The 20,170-nt window shown below is 42.3% G+C and overlaps 1 protein-coding gene across 2 annotated transcripts in view; it reads right to left on the bottom strand.

Moving 5' to 3' along the window:
• The window catches only part of Eepd1 (endonuclease/exonuclease/phosphatase family domain containing 1), a 105,820-nt gene that overhangs the window by 24,256 nt on the left and 61,394 nt on the right, over positions 1-20,170 (bottom strand). For both annotated transcript variants that reach the window (XM_074065295.1, XM_074065294.1), the window contains one exon: positions 17,509-17,560. In XM_074065295.1, the coding sequence (XP_073921396.1) occupies positions 17,509-17,560 (52 nt within the window). The remainder of the gene's footprint in view (positions 1-17,508; positions 17,561-20,170) is intronic.

The following is a 20,170-nucleotide window of genomic DNA, read 5'->3' on the forward strand; positions in this document are numbered from 1 at the left end:
TCAAGAAGCCCATAATCACCAGCCCATAGTCACCATGTGCCTCTGTAGGCCAGCTACTGCATGCTCTTTCCATGGGGACTAGAAAGGAGTTCTGCATGGCTGTTCAGTTTTGTCTATGCATTCTAATCATGCACAGGAAGAGAAGGAGCAAACAGGGAGACATTTCCTGGCCACACAATCACCTGATGATTGGCTGCTTTTATAGAACAGGAAAAGAGGCGCTCACAGGCCGTCCTGCCCCCAGTGGCTGCTGGCTCTGTTAACCTTTCTATGTTCCCTAAAGACACCTATCACATGGATCCTGAATAAGAGGTTATTGTAAGTCAAGTGAGGACCTCCAAGAAAACCCTTCAAGGGCAGTTAAAACATTTTTACTTACTTATTTGCTTATTTGCTCATTTATTCAAGGGCAAGTGTAAACTCAAAAGACTAAGAGGGAAGATTTCATGGGGATTGAAGGATTGGTGGGATCGTGGGCCACAAAAAGCACTCATTAGGGATTCTACACTTCACACTGCCACCACAGTCTTCATCAGTACCACATTCATCGTATATGTCTGCCCTTTGAGAACGTTCCAAAGGCTCTTCTCTTCTCTCAAGGTCTTCGGATGCTGTCTCTTAATTCTACATGAGACTTAAGAGTATGATAGTATGTGTGTGTGTGTGGTTTTCGTTTTTTCCTTTTCTTTAAACCGAGGCTTATGTCTTGCTATAAATAAACACAAGCTCAGAATAATTTATCAAGTAGGCAAAGAAAAAAAATGATGTATAATATTGTGCAGAGTCCACCACTGCTAACATTTCGGGTGGAGTTCCTCCTAGGCTGTTTCATTTGTGTTTATCCATATATTTCATTTCCCTACCCACATGCACACACACTTTTGTGCTCTGCTTTTTCTACTTATATTGGGCCAAGTTATTAAAAATTCTTCTAAAATCACTTCATGGGCTAGTGGTGATGGATGTTTCATTGGTCAGAAGGAATTTCTGCCTTTTGGGGGCTTTTTTCATTTCATTATAAACTTACCACACTACACACTCACATGCTCAAAGTCATTTTCATGACTTTAAGAAAAATTCTAAGAGTTTAAAATGACAATATCTTTGTTTTTCAAAGAAACCAGGAGCTGTCTTGCTCTGTTTTGTTGGGACAGGTCTCACTATATAGCTCAGGCTGGCCTTGAACTCTTGATCTTCCTGCCTCAGCAATCTGAGTGCTGAGATTACAGGCATGCACCATTATTCCTGACTTACTCAGGCGCTATTGGTTGTGTTTTGTTCTATTTTAAGATATGTACCTGTGATAAACAAATGGCAACACCAGGGATCTGGAGAATGAATCACCAAAGACATTAACCTCCCTAGCTGCAGAAATCTATGAATAGAAAGGATGTGACACATTTAAAAATTGTCTGACACTAAAGACAGGAGTCTTCACAAACAGCTTCCTTTCTTTCACTTGAAGACAAACAATCCTCACCTTTATTTTTTCCTCTAGGTTTGTTTGTAATAAAATGACTCTGAACATTTGTCCTCATGTCCACCTGAATTTGCTAAGATCATCCTCTCGTAGGTGTGAGGCCTCAGGCCAGTGGAATGGTTTGATCACTGTGTTTAACAGGGCCATGGGATTGCCTAGATAGAACACAGTGGAACTGTTTGTCAGCTCTGGTGCTTTAAACAAACCCATCCACACTCAAGCAGCAAATGCCACCTCCATCATTTGGGTTTCTCCTGTAGGAAGAATTCTTCCACGTTGGACATGCTTAAGTGGGGTCGTGTTCATTATTCAACAGTGAGGGCAGTGCTCTTATAACCTGTTGCCTCTCAAATACCCCACCTTCAAATATCATCCCTATGGGGTTAGGGCTTCAGCACAGAAAGATTGGGGGACACAGACATTTGGTCCATAATAGTTTTGGAATTATAATGGTTAGGAAAGAGACATCATTCCCTGCCCAACCTGAGTTTGTAGTCTGGGGATAAAGGCCAAAGGGGTGGAGATGGAAATGATCACCTAAACATAAAGCTGCAGCTCGAAGCTGTGCTATACTGGAGTGGTTTGAGAAGCCTGTGTGCATCCATTATGATGGTGGGGAGTTTGACTTAGCTGGGGAAGGCTGAAGAAGTGATGCTTGAGCCCTGAACTCAGGGGAAGAGGAGTTTACTATAGAAAGAAGAGGGAAGCTCGTTCCAGGAAGCAGGGGCAGCATGGATGAGGACCCTGTGGTGGAAGAAGCATGGAGAGTTTGTAGGAGAGAGAAGCCAGTTTGGCTGCAGTGAGATGGTGAAGGAGAAAGAAGGGTGGAATGAACTTGAAGAGGCCTGGCCATGCAGGTACCTGCATTTGGAAAAGGCCACAGCTACAGTGCAGAGTGCAGGATGGAGAGGACCCTTGTGGAGTGCTGGGTCTGGGGGGAGCAGGGAGGTCAGAGCCTCACACTGAGGAGGCTACCTCCAGTCATACCTATGAGAGGAGTGCCCAGCCCAATAATTCTTGGAAAAGTGGCTCTTTGAAGCTCAAAACCAGACAGTTTTAGGGCAAATAAAATAAGCACTTCTTTCCCAATTAGGCACGAAACTTGTAAGTAATGATTGAAACTAATTATTCAAATAGAAGCAGGTCTGAAAATAGCCATGAGTTTTGGAGGATTTTGTGGATATTTTAGGAGAGCGTGGGGGCAGCTGCAGGCAGCATGGAGCATATCCCCCATCAGAGCAAAAACACTGGGACAGCCATGCCATCGTTCACACCAAACATGCCTCTGTGATTGGAAGGTTTTGACATTGCCTGAAACACTCTAGTAATGAAGTCTGCAAATGCAGAGAGCTTCATTCAGTACTTCTCAACTGAAATGCTAAGACCCAGATTCAGCAGGAAAGGCCAACCATGTGTTATAATATTCAATCTGTGAGCACAAAGTCACCTGCCCCTAGCTTGTATAATGATAATTTGTTTCCAAGGACAAACCATATTGACCAGACCCCTCTTCCCTTTCTGGACCCTTCTTTCCTCTTTAACGTCATCAGGTAAACAGGCTCAGGTAGGATGGATACAGAGGAGCCTGTCACAGAACCTAGATAACCACCCTACGGTATAATAAGATCATGTGACGGTTAATCTTGATCATGAACTTTATTGGATTGAGAAGTGCCTGGGAAATTTGTGAAGCTCACCTCTGAGCGTGTCTGTGAGGAGGTTTCCAGTGAAGATTAACTAAGTGGGTGAAAGACTGCCCTGAATGTGGGTAGTACTACCCCATAGGCTGGGGGCTGATGGAATAAAAGGGGAAAAGGAAAAAGCCCACTAGTTCAGATCCCCTCCCCTCTCCTTTCCTCCCCCTCCTCTTTTCTGCCTCCTCTCCCCTCCTCCCCTTCCCCTCTGCTTCCTGTTCACCATGAGTGAGTAACTTCTACCACATGCTTCCACGCCCATGACATTCTGCCTCGCTATGGGCCCAGAATCAACAGAGTCAAGGACTGTGAACTGAAACCTCTATGACCATGAGCCAAAATAAACAGTTCCTCACTTCAAGTTGTTTATGTCAGGTATCTTGTCACAGTGATGCAACAGTAACTAAGAGAGCATTTTTACCCCTGTGGTTTCAAAGGTCCAATACAGCAACCTAAATGATAGGGATAGGGAAAAAGAAGATGGCAAGATAGAGAAAGAAAACAAAAAAGGGGAAGGACTAACAATTACTTAGATACTTCAATCCAAAGAAAATTACCTAGAAGTAGAACAAAGGTGGTATTTTGCCTCTTACGTGAGCACCTACATACTGTGTAAGCCCCAGGGACACATTTGGTCAATCTGTACATATGGAAGACTAATGCACTCTTTGACTCACTCGAGATTACAGAGCTCCCGGGACTACCCACATGCGTTTCTGTGAAGAGCCAGAGTTATTTAGGAACTGTCACATTAAATAGAATTAGCACTTATGAACCCTCAGGGAAATTTCTCTACTTGCCATTTTTCTTGTGAAATGCCAACCTTCAGCTATTCTAAATGGTACTTATGCAGCCTGCTCTCCTCAGCAGTAATCACAAAAATAAAGACCTCAAAGCTGTAAGAGTGCTACTGATTCATGACTTATTTTATTTGGATTTGCATTATGCTAAACACCACTCTTTAAAGCCTACATATTTCCTATTTTATTTCAAGCAAACCCTATAGATTTGATTGCTCTTTTCTGTGTGGGCAGCAAGGGATGGAGAGACCTGCAATTTTTCGCTCCCTAGACACTTCATGGTAGCAAGAAATAGAAGTGGTGGTTCATGAAATAAAATAATGCCTTGAGACTCGCCCAGGTCTCAATTTTCTGGGCTAATGGGAAAAATGGAAAGTCAAATCCCCACACACTCTTTTAGTCAAGCTCCCTTCCTATTAAATTTTTGGCCGAGGACATTTAATAGCCAAACTGCCTGATGTTAGTTTCTGGATCCTTCCAACCCACAGACAATGTGTAAGATGAAAGCAAAGGGGACAGAGAGAAGAGAAGGACTGTAAAAATCCAGTTGAATACTTGGCAAGGTGCACGTCATGCCCTGACAGTGCCCTGTGGGGCGGGGGACCCACTTCATGTGACTGAATCTGAACTCCAGCAGTTCTCATTTACTGATGCCATTGGCAGAGCACTGCAGGCTCTTTGCACACAGGCCATGGTGTGACCCACACCACAGCTCTGCAAGGGAGACATATCATCTTCAATTGACCGATAAGGAATATGGGGCTGGATGAGCTAAATGCCAAACTCAAGATCACCCAGAGGGTAGGAGGCTGAGTGGGACCAAATCCAGGTCTATCTGACCCCATTATGCCACGTTGGCTTCTCTCTGAAGTAACACGAGTTGGCACTAGGACCCATGGGTTCCACATGTATACTTGCAGATTCAATCAACAATAGATTAAAAAATTCAGAATATATTCAGAAAAAATGTGTCTGTACTGAACATGTACAGACTCTCTTGTCATTATTCCCCAAGTAATATAGAACTATTCACACAGCATTTACATTTTATTAGGTATTATGAGTAATCTAGAGACAATTTAAAATATATAAGAGAATATACGTAGGCTGTATGCAAATACTTTGGCATTTTATATAGGGGACTTTAGCATCTGCACATTTTGGTATGGGGGAGGGTGTCTGGAAACAATCCCCTGCAGATACCAAGGGGTGACTATCTAATGAGGGCAGAATAAAATCCAACTTGTGTTCTAGGAGGGCTACTTTGGTAACAATATACATGAGGAACTGAAACAAAATGAAACTAGAGAGACTGAACTGTAATTTTCTATGTTTTAATTTTTCTCCCACCTTTCTTATTTTCTAGAAGTTTCATATGTCTAGCCATAGTATAAATATCAATTGGTGTGAACTTTATTCATGTAGAAGACACACTCTCTTCCCTTCCTTTCCTCCCTCTCCAGCCCCATCTTTAATTCTTTTTCATAAAAATGCTGATTAAGTGCTGTTACATAAAAACGTCCCTGCTACATCCTGAAATGAAGCATATAAACACTTGTTATATCTTCCCTCTTCTCAAATAATGTCCACACAAACTGAGTGCATAACAAGGATGTGTAGGCAGAGAGAAACCAAATGGACAATCAATAGGCAGCAATTGATTCTTCACCAGGAGTTTTGGCCAAGTGAAGAGAGGGAGAGGAGGCAAAGCTTGCCTGGTAGAGGACATTGACCATAATAGGAAACTGCAGTCTTCCAGTCTGCAATCACAGGTGAGAGGCTTTACTGCTCCCTCAGCAACTTGTGCAAATCTTGGCATTCAGTCTAAGCCCCAAACTTGCCGTCTTTTCTTCCAGGTTCATTGTAAATGCTGGGGATCTTGTATTAGTTCTAGGCACTTTTTTCTTTTTTTAATCTCTGAGGGTCCTCAGAGCTAGGCATGCTGAGAAGATGCTTGCTGACTCAACAGTGCTTTTACAGAGCCACTTAAAGATACCTTGACTGTCCACTTGTGTAGAGAGCTACTGCAAGGTAAACCACAAAGGCAGGCAATTTGAAAGTAACTCATAGGAGAGGGGTTGCTTGGTTTTCTTTGGCTGTATTCTTCCAACCTAATTAATACTGCAAGTTAAAATGACTCTGCATTTCATGGACAAGAGTTAGGTGGGACAGGCTTAGAGCATGGGCAGGAGTGGGTGGCTGTATATTTGGAATGTGGTAGGGAAACCAAGTGTAGGACCTAAAAAGAGGTTTTGGATCCTGCTCATAGTGGATGTCAGGACACACTTCTGAATTTCTACCCAGATGATTCAAAACTAAAGTTAGGTTGGATGCTTTCCCAGGGCTTGGATCTTGTGAAGGCCCAAACCCATCATTTCGATGCTCCTGAAGGTTAACAAAAAATATTTTATCAGCTGTAGGAATTACTCATTCTAAATACATAGTTAACGATTTGTCAGAACTCTCCACTGAATTATTTCTGGCAAAGCAAGCTTTAATGACCAGCTCAATAAGGCTAATTTTACCTGCTGAGGACATCTGGCATAACTGTGTTTAGCAACTCAGCAAAATTGGTTTCACCTGCCTGCCCTTTTGTTTCATTTAAAATGAGTGACTAGCCCAAACTTTGCTGAATACAAAGTCATGTTCTCCAGAAATGAATGAATGAATCATTCATGAAATGTCTCAGAATTCTCTAAAAAACTGAACTGAAAGTTCTTTCAGGACCAACTCATTGTTAGCACTTCCTGATAAGAGAAGCATTTGAGGGTGGACGGAAAAAGACAGGAAACTGTACATAACTCCCGTCACCAGGGCTGTCTGAGTTCCTGTAGGAGGCGGTGGCTATGTGCAACAATTTTGAAGGGATAGTGATGAATTTGGCATATTGTTCTTTCTGCTGAAAAGTCGAGTAAAGTTAAGAAGCATACAAAGCAGAAGAGAAGAGTGCTTAGGATACACCCAAGGGCAAGCACAGGTCTTCCAATACTGGAAAAGTCCCAGAATAGGCCCTCTTCCAAGCCAATAAATGAACTAAGACAGCACTTCTCAAATATTTTTGACTATGACTCATAGCAATAAAAATAATTTCTGTATGAAAACCTGGTATATTGTATTTATCTCACTGCTGCCCATCCATTCATCTACCCACTCCACTCACCAATCCATGTGTACGTTCAGACATATACATGTATTACACATACATACTGAAACAAATGCTAGGTGAAATACACCAAACTGATTTCATGATCTATTATTTGAGAGTCAAACTCAAGGTCTGTTCATGACAAAGTCCTTGGTCTTCCTATATTTTTTGTTTTCTCCTTTTCATTCTCCCTTTGCCAAAACCACGTGAAGTGTTTTGTGGGACGTTATGTGGATAATGCTTTAAAAATCTCTTCAAGCATGGGAAGTTGTGTCACTAAGGCTGGACCAGCTTTGGGACACCAAGAAAGTATGTATGAGTCACTCTTAAGAAACCCAATAGGTGAAATACACTGTTCGGTAAACATGGTGGCCTTTAGCCCCAGGAATACATCCAGCTGTCAAAAGCCACTTGTTCCCAATAAGATTAACTGCTGAACTTTCATCAGTGATAGAAGCCAGAGGCAATGAAATGACATAGTAGAAAGGGTTGAACCATAATGACTGTCAACCAATTTTATGTGTGGAAAAACTATCTTTCAAAAATGAAGATGAAATACATTCCAAGACAAACAAAAACCAAGTAAATCTATTGATAACATACCTGTCTGATGAGAAATACTAAACAAAGTTCTTCAGGTTAAAAGCAAGTGACCATAGACCAACTCAAATCCTCATGAAGAAATGAGTAGCATCATTACAGGTAACTATAAAACACACTATAAAGGCATGTTTCTTCTCCTTTATTCTCTACTGATTTAAAAAGCAAGTGTAGGGGTTGAGGATGTAGCTCAGTGGTGTAGAATGCTTAGCATACATGAAGCCCTGGTTTTAATCCCTGTCACTACAGGAAAAAAAGAAAAAGAAATTATACAAATAGCATGCACACAATTATATTGTTGGGCCCATAACATATAAGAATGTGATACAGGTGACAAGGTACAAAAGAGCCAGGAGGGGAATAAAGATGTACTGGAATGGGAAATTATACCAATTGGTAACTAGAATCCACAGGCAAAAATGAAAACTAAAGTATACACTTGTTCTGTTTCTCTCATTTTCTTTGAAAGGCCTAACAATATAAAACTAATAGTTTTAACAACATATAGTTCAGCCTGTAACATACATAGATTTAATATGTGTAACAACAGTATAAAAAGGGGGAAGACAGAATAGAGTTCTATAGTACTTGTGTTCATACACCTTACTGGAATTAAGTTAGTATAAATCTGGAATCGAGTACAAATTTGAAATAGCTTAGTATAAATCTGGTAAGTTAAGATAGGCATGGTAAATCCTAGAACTACTGAGAAAACAAATCAAAAATATATAGGGAAAAAAATCATTGAAGAAAACCTGCCAGGTACAGTGGCTTACAACTGTAATACCAGCTACTCAGTAGGTGGAGATCAGAAGGATCACAGTTCAAGACCAAATGGGGCAAAAAGTTAACAAGGCCCTATCTCAACCAATAAGCTGGGTGACTGCATGTGCCTGTCATTCCAGCTATGAAGGGGTTATAAATAGGAGGACTGAAGTCCAGGTCAGCCTGGGCAAAAATGAGAGCCCCTATCCAAAAACTAATAAAGCAAAAAGGGTCCACCCTTTATCATGGAAAAGGAGGACAGAGAATCTTATATTTTCACTCCTTGTTTTACCTCCCCTCCTGTCTTTCCTTCTCTTCTCCATCCTTTCTCTCAGAGTTCCAGTAATATTTAGATTTAGAACTGGAGATGGCTCAAGTGGTAGAGTGAGAGGCCGTGAATTCCAAACCCTAGTACCACTGAATGAGAGCACAGATCCCCTATAAACTAGATCATTCCCTTAGAATGACCCATATGGGGATCATCCCATCAGCCACCAAAATAGGGAACTGAAGAGATGCTGTTTCTGTGAAAATGGGATATAGCTCTGTCTAGAACCTGACCAGAACCTGGCCACAAAAATGGCTTTTCTGCTGACCATGGGCACTATGCCTCACTGGGAAAAGTTGATTTATTCCACTATTAGAAGCATATCCACTATTAGAAGTATATCCTCACCATTTCTTATATTCTGTCTATAAGAAAAAATAATTCAACATATCTGGGGTGGAGTAATGAACCCTACCTTTACCTGGGCCCAAATGTGTGAACTCTGGGGGCTCTGTGGGGAGGCTTCAGAGCCTGTGGGCTCCAAACTCAACTATGTACAAAGAAATGCAGGTGAATTTTTCTGGGATAAGGGCATAGGGTTTTCATCTGATACTTAAGGGAGCACCACTAATCTAGAATGGGAGTTGGCAAACATTCTGTAAAGGGTCAATAATATATAACTTAAGTTTTGAGGACTATACAATCTCTGTTCCAACTACTCAACTCTACACTGTGGTGTGAAAACAGCCACAGGTAATAAGTTTAGTGAATAGGTACATCTGTGTTCCAATAAAACTTTATTTAAAAAAAATAAAAACAAGCTGTGGGCTGGATTTAATCCAGAGACTGGCCATAGGTTACTTTGATTTAGAGGATCACCTGTTCTGCCCTGTTTTAAAAATGAACTGTGAAGCCTGGCCATAATTGACTTCCACTTATGGAATACGTATAATTGACTTACACTTATTTGTACCACTTCCTGGCAACACGGCACATGGGTGGATCCCAAGAGTACAGCTTGGGAAGCAGAGCTGCTGGGCAGGGTGGCAGCTGTGGTGAGCCCCAGTCAATTCTACTCAGAAGAGCCTGAGCTCCCCAGTGGGGTCCCCATTTCAGCTCACTAGTTCTTAGAAGGAAAAGTAGCCAACTTCCTGCCACAGAGATGAAGCCAGGCAAGTGATGACAATGAATTTAATAATGACCAGACACTAATTGGTTCAACTCACTAAAAGAACAAAATCAGCTTGCACAGACACATAAATATTAACCATTCAAGATTGTCTTCCACTTAAGCTTTGACTTTAAGAAGGACTACGTGAGGGAGAAAAATGAGCTAAGAGATCTCATGTTGATATTTTTAAAGGACACATTGTGTTTTACACAATATTTTCAAATTAATTTTTTTTTTGTGATACTGGGGCTTGAACTCAGGGCCTTATGCTTGCTAGGCAGGTCTCTACCATTTGCATACCTGACCCCTGAGAAGTTTTTCTAAGTTAAAATTCTTGAAGCAATTTTTTTCAATACTTAGCCTAAATAAAGGGTGTGTCCAACCCACTTTCATCATTCTTTCTCACACTCCTCATCAGTTCTTATGACCATTTGCAGAATTCTCACTTGGTAGGTGGTCTCCAGGCAGCCCTCACACCACCACATATTCCTTCATTTTCTGTTGCTTCCCCCACAGTGCCCACATCTGCAGCCCAGAACCTCTTACTGCCCTTTTTCCAACCATGGGCCAACATTCTCTGGCCTTCTTGCTGGATGGACCACATGGTGCTCATGGAGACATAGACCAACCACCCAAATCTGTTTGCTGTAAGTCAAGCTGTCAGAGGACCTGGGATTCAGTTCTCCATCATCTGGATCTGCTGCCAATCGTAGGACATGTGACAATAGAGTTGTTCCCTATGCGGGTAGGGCTGTTGTCCAGGTTAAGTGAGATAGGAGAGGCAGGGGATATCCTGAAAGGAGTCTGGATATGGAGTCCAGTCCACAGGATAGATCCACATCTGCCTGGACCCATGGGAAAATGGGCACTTCAAATTCCTTGGCCTCAGTGTCCTGTCTGCAAAATGACAGGGTTGGATTAGATAGCTTTTAAGTCTCCCTCAGTTCTGACATTTTGGGATTCTAGGCATGCCATTCAAGTGTAAAATGTTTTTTGTAACTTTATCTTCATAATGAACACCACTCTGAGGGCATGCAGTAACAAGCTAGGGTTTATGCATGTGCACATGTGTATTTTTTGAAATACCACTACCAATTAAGGCCATGATCACTTAGCTTAGCCATGCATGTGCCTCAGCTATGTGAAATGGCTTACCTCCTATCCCCTCCTGAAAATTCCCAGGGAATTACTACTTCTAATTCCAGTGTTGCTCATCACCAGGGTTGGGCTGGAAGAGTCCCTGACTGATGCATCAAGTCCAATTTTTTAGTTCCAGGATTGCTGGTGAAATGTACTACCAGGGGTCTTGGAGATCCTCTGTTCTACCTGTAGGAAAACTGGACAAAGTGGGACTCCAAAGCCAAAGTTCTAAGAATAATACCTTGGAGCAGCAGAAAGGAGGACCAGCAGGCATCCTGTCCCACACAGTTTGGCAGATGGAGGCAGGAGGAGGATATTGCTTTTCCTTTAACATTTTCCAATGCTAACAATCAGACTAACAGCAGTAATGATAACATTAGGCACTGTGACTCCAGTGTTTACTATATGCACAATCTTTCTCTCGCTCTCTTTTTTTTTTGTGTGGGGGGTGGTGGTACTGGGGTTTGAACTCTCAGCCTTACTCTTGCTAAGCAGGTGCTCTACCACTGAGTCATGCACTCTGTTTCATACATTATTTCACTTAGCTCTCATTAAAAAAATCCCAATGATGTAGGTGTTATTGTGCCCCTGCATGTTGGGAAGAAACTGAGGTTAATGGGTGACTTGCCTGATAGGTTCCCTGGCTAGCGCTCAGCACAGCTGGATTCACAGCCCTGTTCTCAAAGATGGTGCATGAGCTCAGTTGACTTGGGATTAACAGCTGAGTCTGGCCTGGGGGGAGCCAGGAATGAGTTGGGAGGCCCTGACTTGCAAGGTAACCCAATTCACACAGGCAGCTCTTTAAGCAGGTGCTAGTCTCAGTTGGGTCAGCTGATGGCTGCCTTCTGATCCTGACAGGGTGAGGGTGACCTCGGGCTGGAGTCACTGCCAAACTATTGTCCACAGCTTTGCAGGAAGCCGTTTGAAAGGGTCATTGAAAAATGATCTTCTAAATCAAGCTGTACCAATATTTTCCTTCCCTTTCATGCAATGCCATGGTTAAAGGCATTAGATGAACCTGTTTTTAAAGCCTGGGAAAAAAGTCCTTGTGACTTAAACTCAGAAAAACAAAAAGGTCGCACACTGAAAGCAAAGAGTGCATAAGGCCAGATGACAAGTTCTCAGAGTAAGTCCTTGTCTTGGGACCAAGGGAATACATGACTAAAAAACACATTAAAATATAAGACACTTTTTCAGAGAAATGTCATGTCCTGATATTTATACATATCAGATCCCCTTTTCATGGTTCTAATAATTTTTTGAAGAAACTGACATCAAAGCTTAAGTTACTAATTATATGGTTTATAACTTATTTTTAAAATAAGCAACAAATCACTGTGTCTAGTCTGGAAAGTGACTCTGTGTAGTCTTAGTGGAGAGAAGAAATTCAGACCCATTGGGCGTCCCCAACTTCTCCATAGTCTACTGCCCTAAATTGAAACAAGTAGGAAGAAGTAAAACCTGGAACCCCACTGGTCTACATATTGGGGTCACAAGGTATGTGTTCACCATTTGCCTCTTCCCAGATGGTGAATAGGGAGATGAATCACAAAAGCCCCCAAACTCAGTAAGAACCACTGGGAGTAAGGAAGAGGAGAAAATATTAGAAGATAGAGCACAAAAAGATAAAATGTTCCCAGAGTCTTCAACTCTGAAAAATGAAGTCCTAGAGTCAGAGTGGGAGGGAGGTCCAGAGAGCAGCATTACAGATAAGGAAAGGAGATCTGGGACTCCAGAAGCACCCTCTGCCAAGGCCAGGAGAACGGGGCTCTGGGATCTACAGAAAGCAGAACACCCAGGCACTTCTGAAAGCAGAAAGCTCTCCATCAAAGACCAGGTAAAGGATGATTCAGGCTAAGACCGGGAGATTTTAAGCTGAAATAGTAAGGTCATAATAATGTCTGACAGCAATAAGAAAAAGCATTGGAAATCTTACTTTCTTTTTTTTTTAAAACTTCTGATTTTATTCTAATATAATTGTGTACAGGAGGTTACACTGTGATATTTACATATGTGTTTAAAAATATGTATTAGTTGGATTTATACCCTCCATCATTCTCTCTCTTCCCCTCTCCCATGCTTTTTAGAACAATTTCAACAGGTTTCATTCTTCTATTTTCATATATGGATACAAAACACATCTACCATATTCACCCTCATTCCCCCTTCCTTGTTCCCACCCCCCATGGGTATCCACCCATGGGAAAGATTTATTTTTCCCTCTTGCCCTTCATTTAAAAAAAATAAGTGTATAATAATAGTCCAAGGGGATTTTGCCTTGGTACTTCAGGTCTGTATATATGGTGCTTTATCAAATTAATGGCCTCCTCCCCCATTATTTACCCATTCTTTATCACCATGCTCCCCTAATATTCAATAGCTTACTGTATACTACATTATATTATATTCATATACAGATGGGCTGTTTCAATATTTTTCATTCTCTAACATTTTCTTTCTCCCACCTCCCATAGTCCCCTCAGACAGACTCACTAATACAATTTTGTTCTGTCACTATATATGTGTATGTATGTGTGTGTGTGTGTGTATGTGTGTGTGTGTGTGTAATCCTAAGTTTCTAAATATACATTTAACTTATAGGTCTAGCTTCCAAATATGAGAGAAAACATATGGACTTTGGGAAATCTTATTTTCTATGGCACCCCAAAACAGTGCTATTTAGCCTTTTATGTCATACATAACTCTAATATTTTTCCCCCTTTGGGCTGGCCTGATCAGTAGGGGTGTCTGTCAGTTCAGACCTTTCAGGCAGGTTGGTTCTCCCAAACTGCTTGGACCTGGGGTGGCCAGTCTTGGCATGACCAGTCCAGGAGGTCCATCAGCTAGTCTCAAAGGGAAGTTCAAACTCACTGGAATCCTCCACAAGGCTCTGAAACTGCTCTGAGGCTGCTGTACTATGTCTGACTTTGCCAGAAGGCCCTGTGTGGGCCTCTCCATCCCTCCATCAGTCAGATTTCAGCAGCCACTGGACTCGCTAGGTAAGTAAATCCCAGCAGGGGGATGAGGTGGCTCCTGCTGTCTATATGGTCAGCCTTGGAGGGGCCTCTGAGAGGGTCTGGGAACAAAAGTGGGGAATGGACAGAAGGGTTGAGGGTATGCAGAGAACCAAATTATTTAAGGAGCTTAAAAGATGCCAGAAGCACAAAGTACTGGGTTCTGGAGGTACAGTAGAGGCTGCAGAACCACAGCCAGAGGGGCTGGGGAATTCGTCCCCCCATCTACATTCAGGTCATTTACTGAAAGCCACTGCTTTCACACAGAAGCATCCCATCTCTTTCTCCCCTAATTCAAATCTTTTACTGTTCTGATACAACTTACCACTGCCTGTGGGGGAAAAGACCCATTTAGAACAGCTTGCATCTTCCAAGAGTGAGGCACGTGAAGATACCCCCTTTTGGGACTGTCTGTCTCTGGGTGTCCATCATGGATGGCGGTGTCTTGGGAGTTCAGTAATCACAAAATCCAAAGGCAAAACTACAAAAGGCACCCCCACTGCAAGAGAGTCAGTGAAGTTTGAGGTTTCCAGGCTGCGGGTGTGTGGCCCTGCTCGCTGGCTTTCCCTACTCCATTAAACAGACTATTTCCTTAATGAAAGGAAGCAGCAGGTTATCTAAGGAGGAAAACTAGGTTCTCCCAAATAAGAGGATGGTGTCTACTTCGCTTTTGGTGCCAAGAAAAGGCAGTTAGGTGGCCATAAAAGGAAAACTTTGACTTCTCACAGGATATCTCTGACTATTACGGTCTAATCTAGTCAATCATCATGATTGGTGTTAATAACTGAGGCTCTATGGCAGTAATCCTGGATTTCAGAGTGCACAAGCGACTGGGGTCTGTTTAGAGTGTGACTCTGGTTCAGGCGTCTGGGATGGGGGCTGAGTTTCTGCATGGCTAACAAGCTTTCAGTGCTTCAGGTCTGGGAACAAACTTTGGGTAGCAACGCTCCAGAGTTTACAAAGAACTTTTCTCAGTGCCTCTCCAACACGCCCAGGGAGAAGGGAAATCTGTCAGTCACGAGGCTCCTCAGAGGCTGTATCTTATTTCAATAAACTGAACTAAAAGTAAAAAAAAAGAAAGAAAACTAATCCAGGCAATATCATGTGTCAACCAAAATGCAACTACCTACCAAACTCATGATGACTGGTTGCTTCTAGACTTTTCTAGAAATGTCTGCTACTTGCTTTGCACACAGAAAACTCAACAAACGCTTGCAGCATGAATCACTGAATGACTGACTGAATGAATGCACAGAGGGAAAAGTAAGAACTTGGCACCTAGCTGACACCTGTATATATTTAGATCATCTTATAGAGCTTTCTGTGGTCACCTCTTGAGATGAGGGAATACAAAGCCACCACCAGAGTTGGGGAGAGAGGAAGAGAGGAGGAGGAAGGAAAGAAAGAGACAGGGAAGGAAGGAGAAAGAGGAAGAAGGAGGGAAAGAGTAGGAAAGAGTATATACAAGAGCTAACTTTTGGGGATCACTGAATGCCAGGCATAGAGTTTAAGACCTGCACACAGACTGTCCACTTACTCTTCTCAAAACCTCTGTGAACTAGAGATTATAACGATTTCCATTTTATAGACTGGGCAACTGAGGTACAGAGAGGATAAGTAACCTGAGGCAATTCAGTGAGGAAGAAGGAGGAGGCTTTAGGTCCAAACACAGAATCCACATTGGATTCTCAGCCACAGCACATTGTAGCATTATTCCACATGGATTGACTTGGCTCTACGTCCTCTCTTAAATCAGACAGTAGCACTGTTCAAAAGATGCAACCAATATTTCTGGCACATATGTTTTTACTAGACCAATACCTTAGCACAGGGGCTCCATGTTTGCCAGCTTTTTCTGACTTTTTAATCGAGGAGTAAAACAAATATACGGTATACAGTTAGTACCATAAAGAAAAATTGGGGTGGGGGGTGGGAAGGTAACTTTTTAAAAGTTTCAAGAACATACAGAGAACTCTTACATACCCAGAAGGCTCAATGGTTTGCATTTTGCTCCACTGGCCTTTTCATTTATACTTGGTTTTCTCTCTGGCTCTATCTGCATGTCTGTGTGTGTGTGTGTGTGTGTTTATTCTCAAACACATCAGCATGTAATTCCTAAGGACAAGGCCATTCTCTTGCACGATCACAAGCAAATTATCAAATTCAGGAAAAGTTAATGTTGATGTAATATCTTTATCTAATCTACTGTCCTCATCCAAGGTTGTTGTTTGGCTCACTGATAGCTTTTATAGCCAGGCCTAGTGTGTTTTAATGGCTGAATGCATATTAAGAATTAATATACGTAATTAAGAATTAATACAAGTAGAGTGCTTTGGCATTTAGAAGGCCCTTTTGCTACATCAACTCATTTGGCTCTCATCTTGCCTCTGTAAGCTCCAGCAGCAGTACACTGTCCTTGTTTTATCCAGGATGGAAATGAGGCTGAGGATATATTAACTATAATGCCAGAGCTCAGCCCCCTGCCTCCCTTCATATCACTGCTTAGTGCTGATTTTAAAGACTTTACTCATTTAAGTGCCAAATGATTACTAATGCAAACATTTTTAAATTCCAAAAGTAAAACAACAGCATTTGAGTGCTTATCTCTCTAGCCACATACTTTTATGCCATTGGTACAGATTCTAATTAACACCCACAGCTATGTCCTGAGCTACCTAGTAACTTGGCACGAATTGGGAGGCCTGAGGGGTAGCAATGCAGGGTCTTGGCCTACTGGGCATCTGCCCAGCCTGCTTTGCAAAGCTCATTCCTCCTTGCATGCAGAACTTGAACCCACAACCAGCAAAGAATTCCCAGTTTCAGACTTGACTTGAACATAGGAAGGAGAGACACACTGGACATCTCTTCCAGGATTCAGTGAAATATTAGTTTAGGGGAAAGGAAGCAGTTTCCCAATCTTTAGAAGTGACCTAAAAAGGGACACAAACTTATAAATTTGTCTATTAAACAGAAAAGCACTGGTTTTAGAAATAGAAGTACAGAGTTCAAATCATCACTCTTCCACTTAGCTCGTTGGCCTTGGGCAAGTTATCAGACCTTATTGGGCCTCATTCCATAATCCATGCACCCAGATAATCACAAACATCAAACCGAGGGGAGGAACTCATAGCCCGGCACTCAGGAGGCCTCCAGCTCATGGTCCTCTGAAGCACAGAAAGCCTTGAGTGAGGCCCACATTGTCACAGGGCAAGCCCCTGCTACCACCCTGCCCTAAAAGGAGGCAAGCAGTATTGAGTTTGTAAGTGTGAATGAATATGAGTGATATGAGAGTTTTGATTAAAATTCTGCATAGCTCACTCACTGTCAAGAATACAAAATAACTGCACACCTTAGTGATGGAGCTGGAATTTTCCCATGGGTGGCACTCTGCTCTGTTTGTGAATATGGGGTAAGAAGAGCAAAATATTTACCTTTTCCAGGGCCTCTTTGTCAAGTAGTTCTTGCACAGCTAGAAGCTTGATGCTGTAAGAGAAAGTTAGAACCACACTTGAAAACAATTTCATGCCACCCAGCATCATCACACAAGTCACAAGAATGAAAGTGTAAAATTTCAGCATGCATTTCATTTTTAAAATTTTATATTTTAATTAGTATACATTGATAGTGTGAATGCGTTAATGCCACTGAGTTGTACACTTAACAACTGTTAAAACAGTACATGTAATGTTATGTACATTACACCACAAAAATCCTTTTTTATTCCTTGGTGGTACTGGGGTTTGAACTCAGGGCCTTGTGCTTGCTAGGCAGGTGCTCTACGACTTGAGTCATGCCCCCAGTCCTCAGCACAAAGAATTCTAAAAGTAACTGACAGCTGCTTCATGTAAGGAGTCTGAATAAACTGAGAAGACTATAAAGAAGAACGCAGATGCCCATGTCAGTATTAATCCTCGCTTGATGGGCCTTTGATGATAATGAGCAAATAGCTAAAATCATGGCATACAAAGGGGGCCTGCTCAGCTGCACATTTGCTTACCAAACACTGATGGTGCCTACTGTGGGCAGGTGGCTGAACATGAATGATGACTTTATGACATGCTCCCTGCCTGCAAGGAGCTCATGGCCTCTTGGAAGCCATGATCAGATCAGAACATGATGCATAACGTGCCACGGAGGGACCAACATGGCCTTGCCACGGGAGAGGGCTTGGAGGAAGGCCATCACAGAGAGATCTACAAAGACACCACAGTGAGAGAATGACTCTCCAGTTTCCAGGTTAGAGCCTGAGCCTGGATGTGACCAGCAACTGAGATGAGAGAATCGAGTAGTGGATGTAGGATTATAAGGAAGGCATTTTCCTTCCGTGCTATGATGCCCTCACAGTCTCTCTCCGCACAGCTATGCGAGGACATACAACCAAATGTGATGGCTGAGTTAAAAGCGGCTCCAGGAAGTACAACAAATGTTTTCAAGTCTTAAAGAAACCACCACTACCAACAGACACAATTTAGCAAACGTCAGGGCTAAGGGGCAGGTCTCTGAGCATTCTCTCTGCTCCAACCACATGGGTTCTCCTTCTGACCAGGGGTGTGCCTGTTTTTTTCTCTGATTTAGAAGGGTCTTTTCAAGAACTTTGTAACATCAACTCCATTCCATCACCTCATTCTAACTGAAATGTGACTGCCATTCCTTCAAATAGCTTCCTTGGACACCCAAGGTGGAATACACCCAAGTGCATTTTCCTCAATACATTTATTGCTGTCTTTAGAGTATTATTTACAGGGGTGCTTCTGTCTGTCTCCTCTCAACTACGGAAGCACTTTGAGGTTGAGGGTCCAGGCGTTCTTGCTCATAACTCTATCTGAAGTGTTTACAATTGGTGCATGGAAAACACTCAAGGACTATTTATTGACTGCCTGGGCCCTGACGCCTATGAACCAAGATACTTTCATAGCTTACACATTCCAGTGTGGATGGGAAAAACTGCAGGTCATGCCTCAGTTTCTCCATCTAAAAAACAATGCCTCAAAAAAATGACAGGATGGATTCGCCCTGGGTGAAAGGTGCGGTGTGTGCAGTTGTGTAACTGACTGTCGTAAAGGAAATACGCCTGGTGGCTCCTCCTCAGTTGTTCTGACTCCCAGTGCACAAATCTAAGATTGCAGGTTACCAGTTTGGACAGCAGCTTCTGTGCTAAGTTAAGAGTATCCAGTTGTAGCTCAAGTTTCAGAAGCTTAAATTGCCTCTGAATAACCATGGAAAATATTTATTCTGGAGGGACTTTTAAAATAGTCTCTTGTTCCTGCCCTGTCTGTGGTCATGAGGTCTGATCTAGCCTCAAATATCAGATATCTACAGGTTGGAGAAATGGTTGAAATACTTAAGATATTTAACTCTCTTTTTCTCTCTACTCACTAAAGAACATGATCTGAAAGCCAATGAAAATACCTTCAGTTGACTCTTACTTAGGTAAAAAGGTGATGGACACTACTTCCTGCTCTCATCAACTTACTTTGCTCTGGAATAGGGCTGGGAAATTCTTGGCCTGCACACGGCTATTCTCCAACCCCCTTCACCTCTTTCCATGGAACTTGCCACACTGAACTGAAATTCAACTTCAGAATTCTTCGCAACACTCCAGTGAGCTACAACCAATCTACTGAAAATGGTATGTGAGCTCAAACTCACAAAACATCTACTCTCAACCTAGTATCAGTATTGATGGTACTAGAAAAGGGAAGGAAAAACAGAGGCACCCACACTACTACAACCCAGACCCTAGCTGGGACAGCTTTCAGGGTAGGAAGAGAGATGGCTTCAGTTTCAAAACAGCAATTATGCATGTTAATAAGAGCTGTTTAGTGCCTTGAGTCCATTCAGCAAGTATGCCTCTTCCTCTCTACAGTGGCAGGCTTTGACAGGTGCTACATGTTCCCTGTTATGTAACTACCCTAAGGTTATTTCTAACTGCACTGGAAACTCTCCAAGTTTGGGGTACTTATTTCAGTACTTATGGTGTCAGATTTTCTAACACATCAGGAACTCCCTAGGACGACATTTCACACATACTTAGGGGCAACAAACCTATTTACCAAACCTTCCATTTGATACCATCTAATTTCTAGCCCTGGA

This window comes from Castor canadensis, chromosome 2, assembly GCF_047511655.1.
Source record: "Castor canadensis chromosome 2, mCasCan1.hap1v2, whole genome shotgun sequence".
Classification (NCBI taxonomy): domain Eukaryota; kingdom Metazoa; phylum Chordata; class Mammalia; order Rodentia; family Castoridae; genus Castor; species Castor canadensis.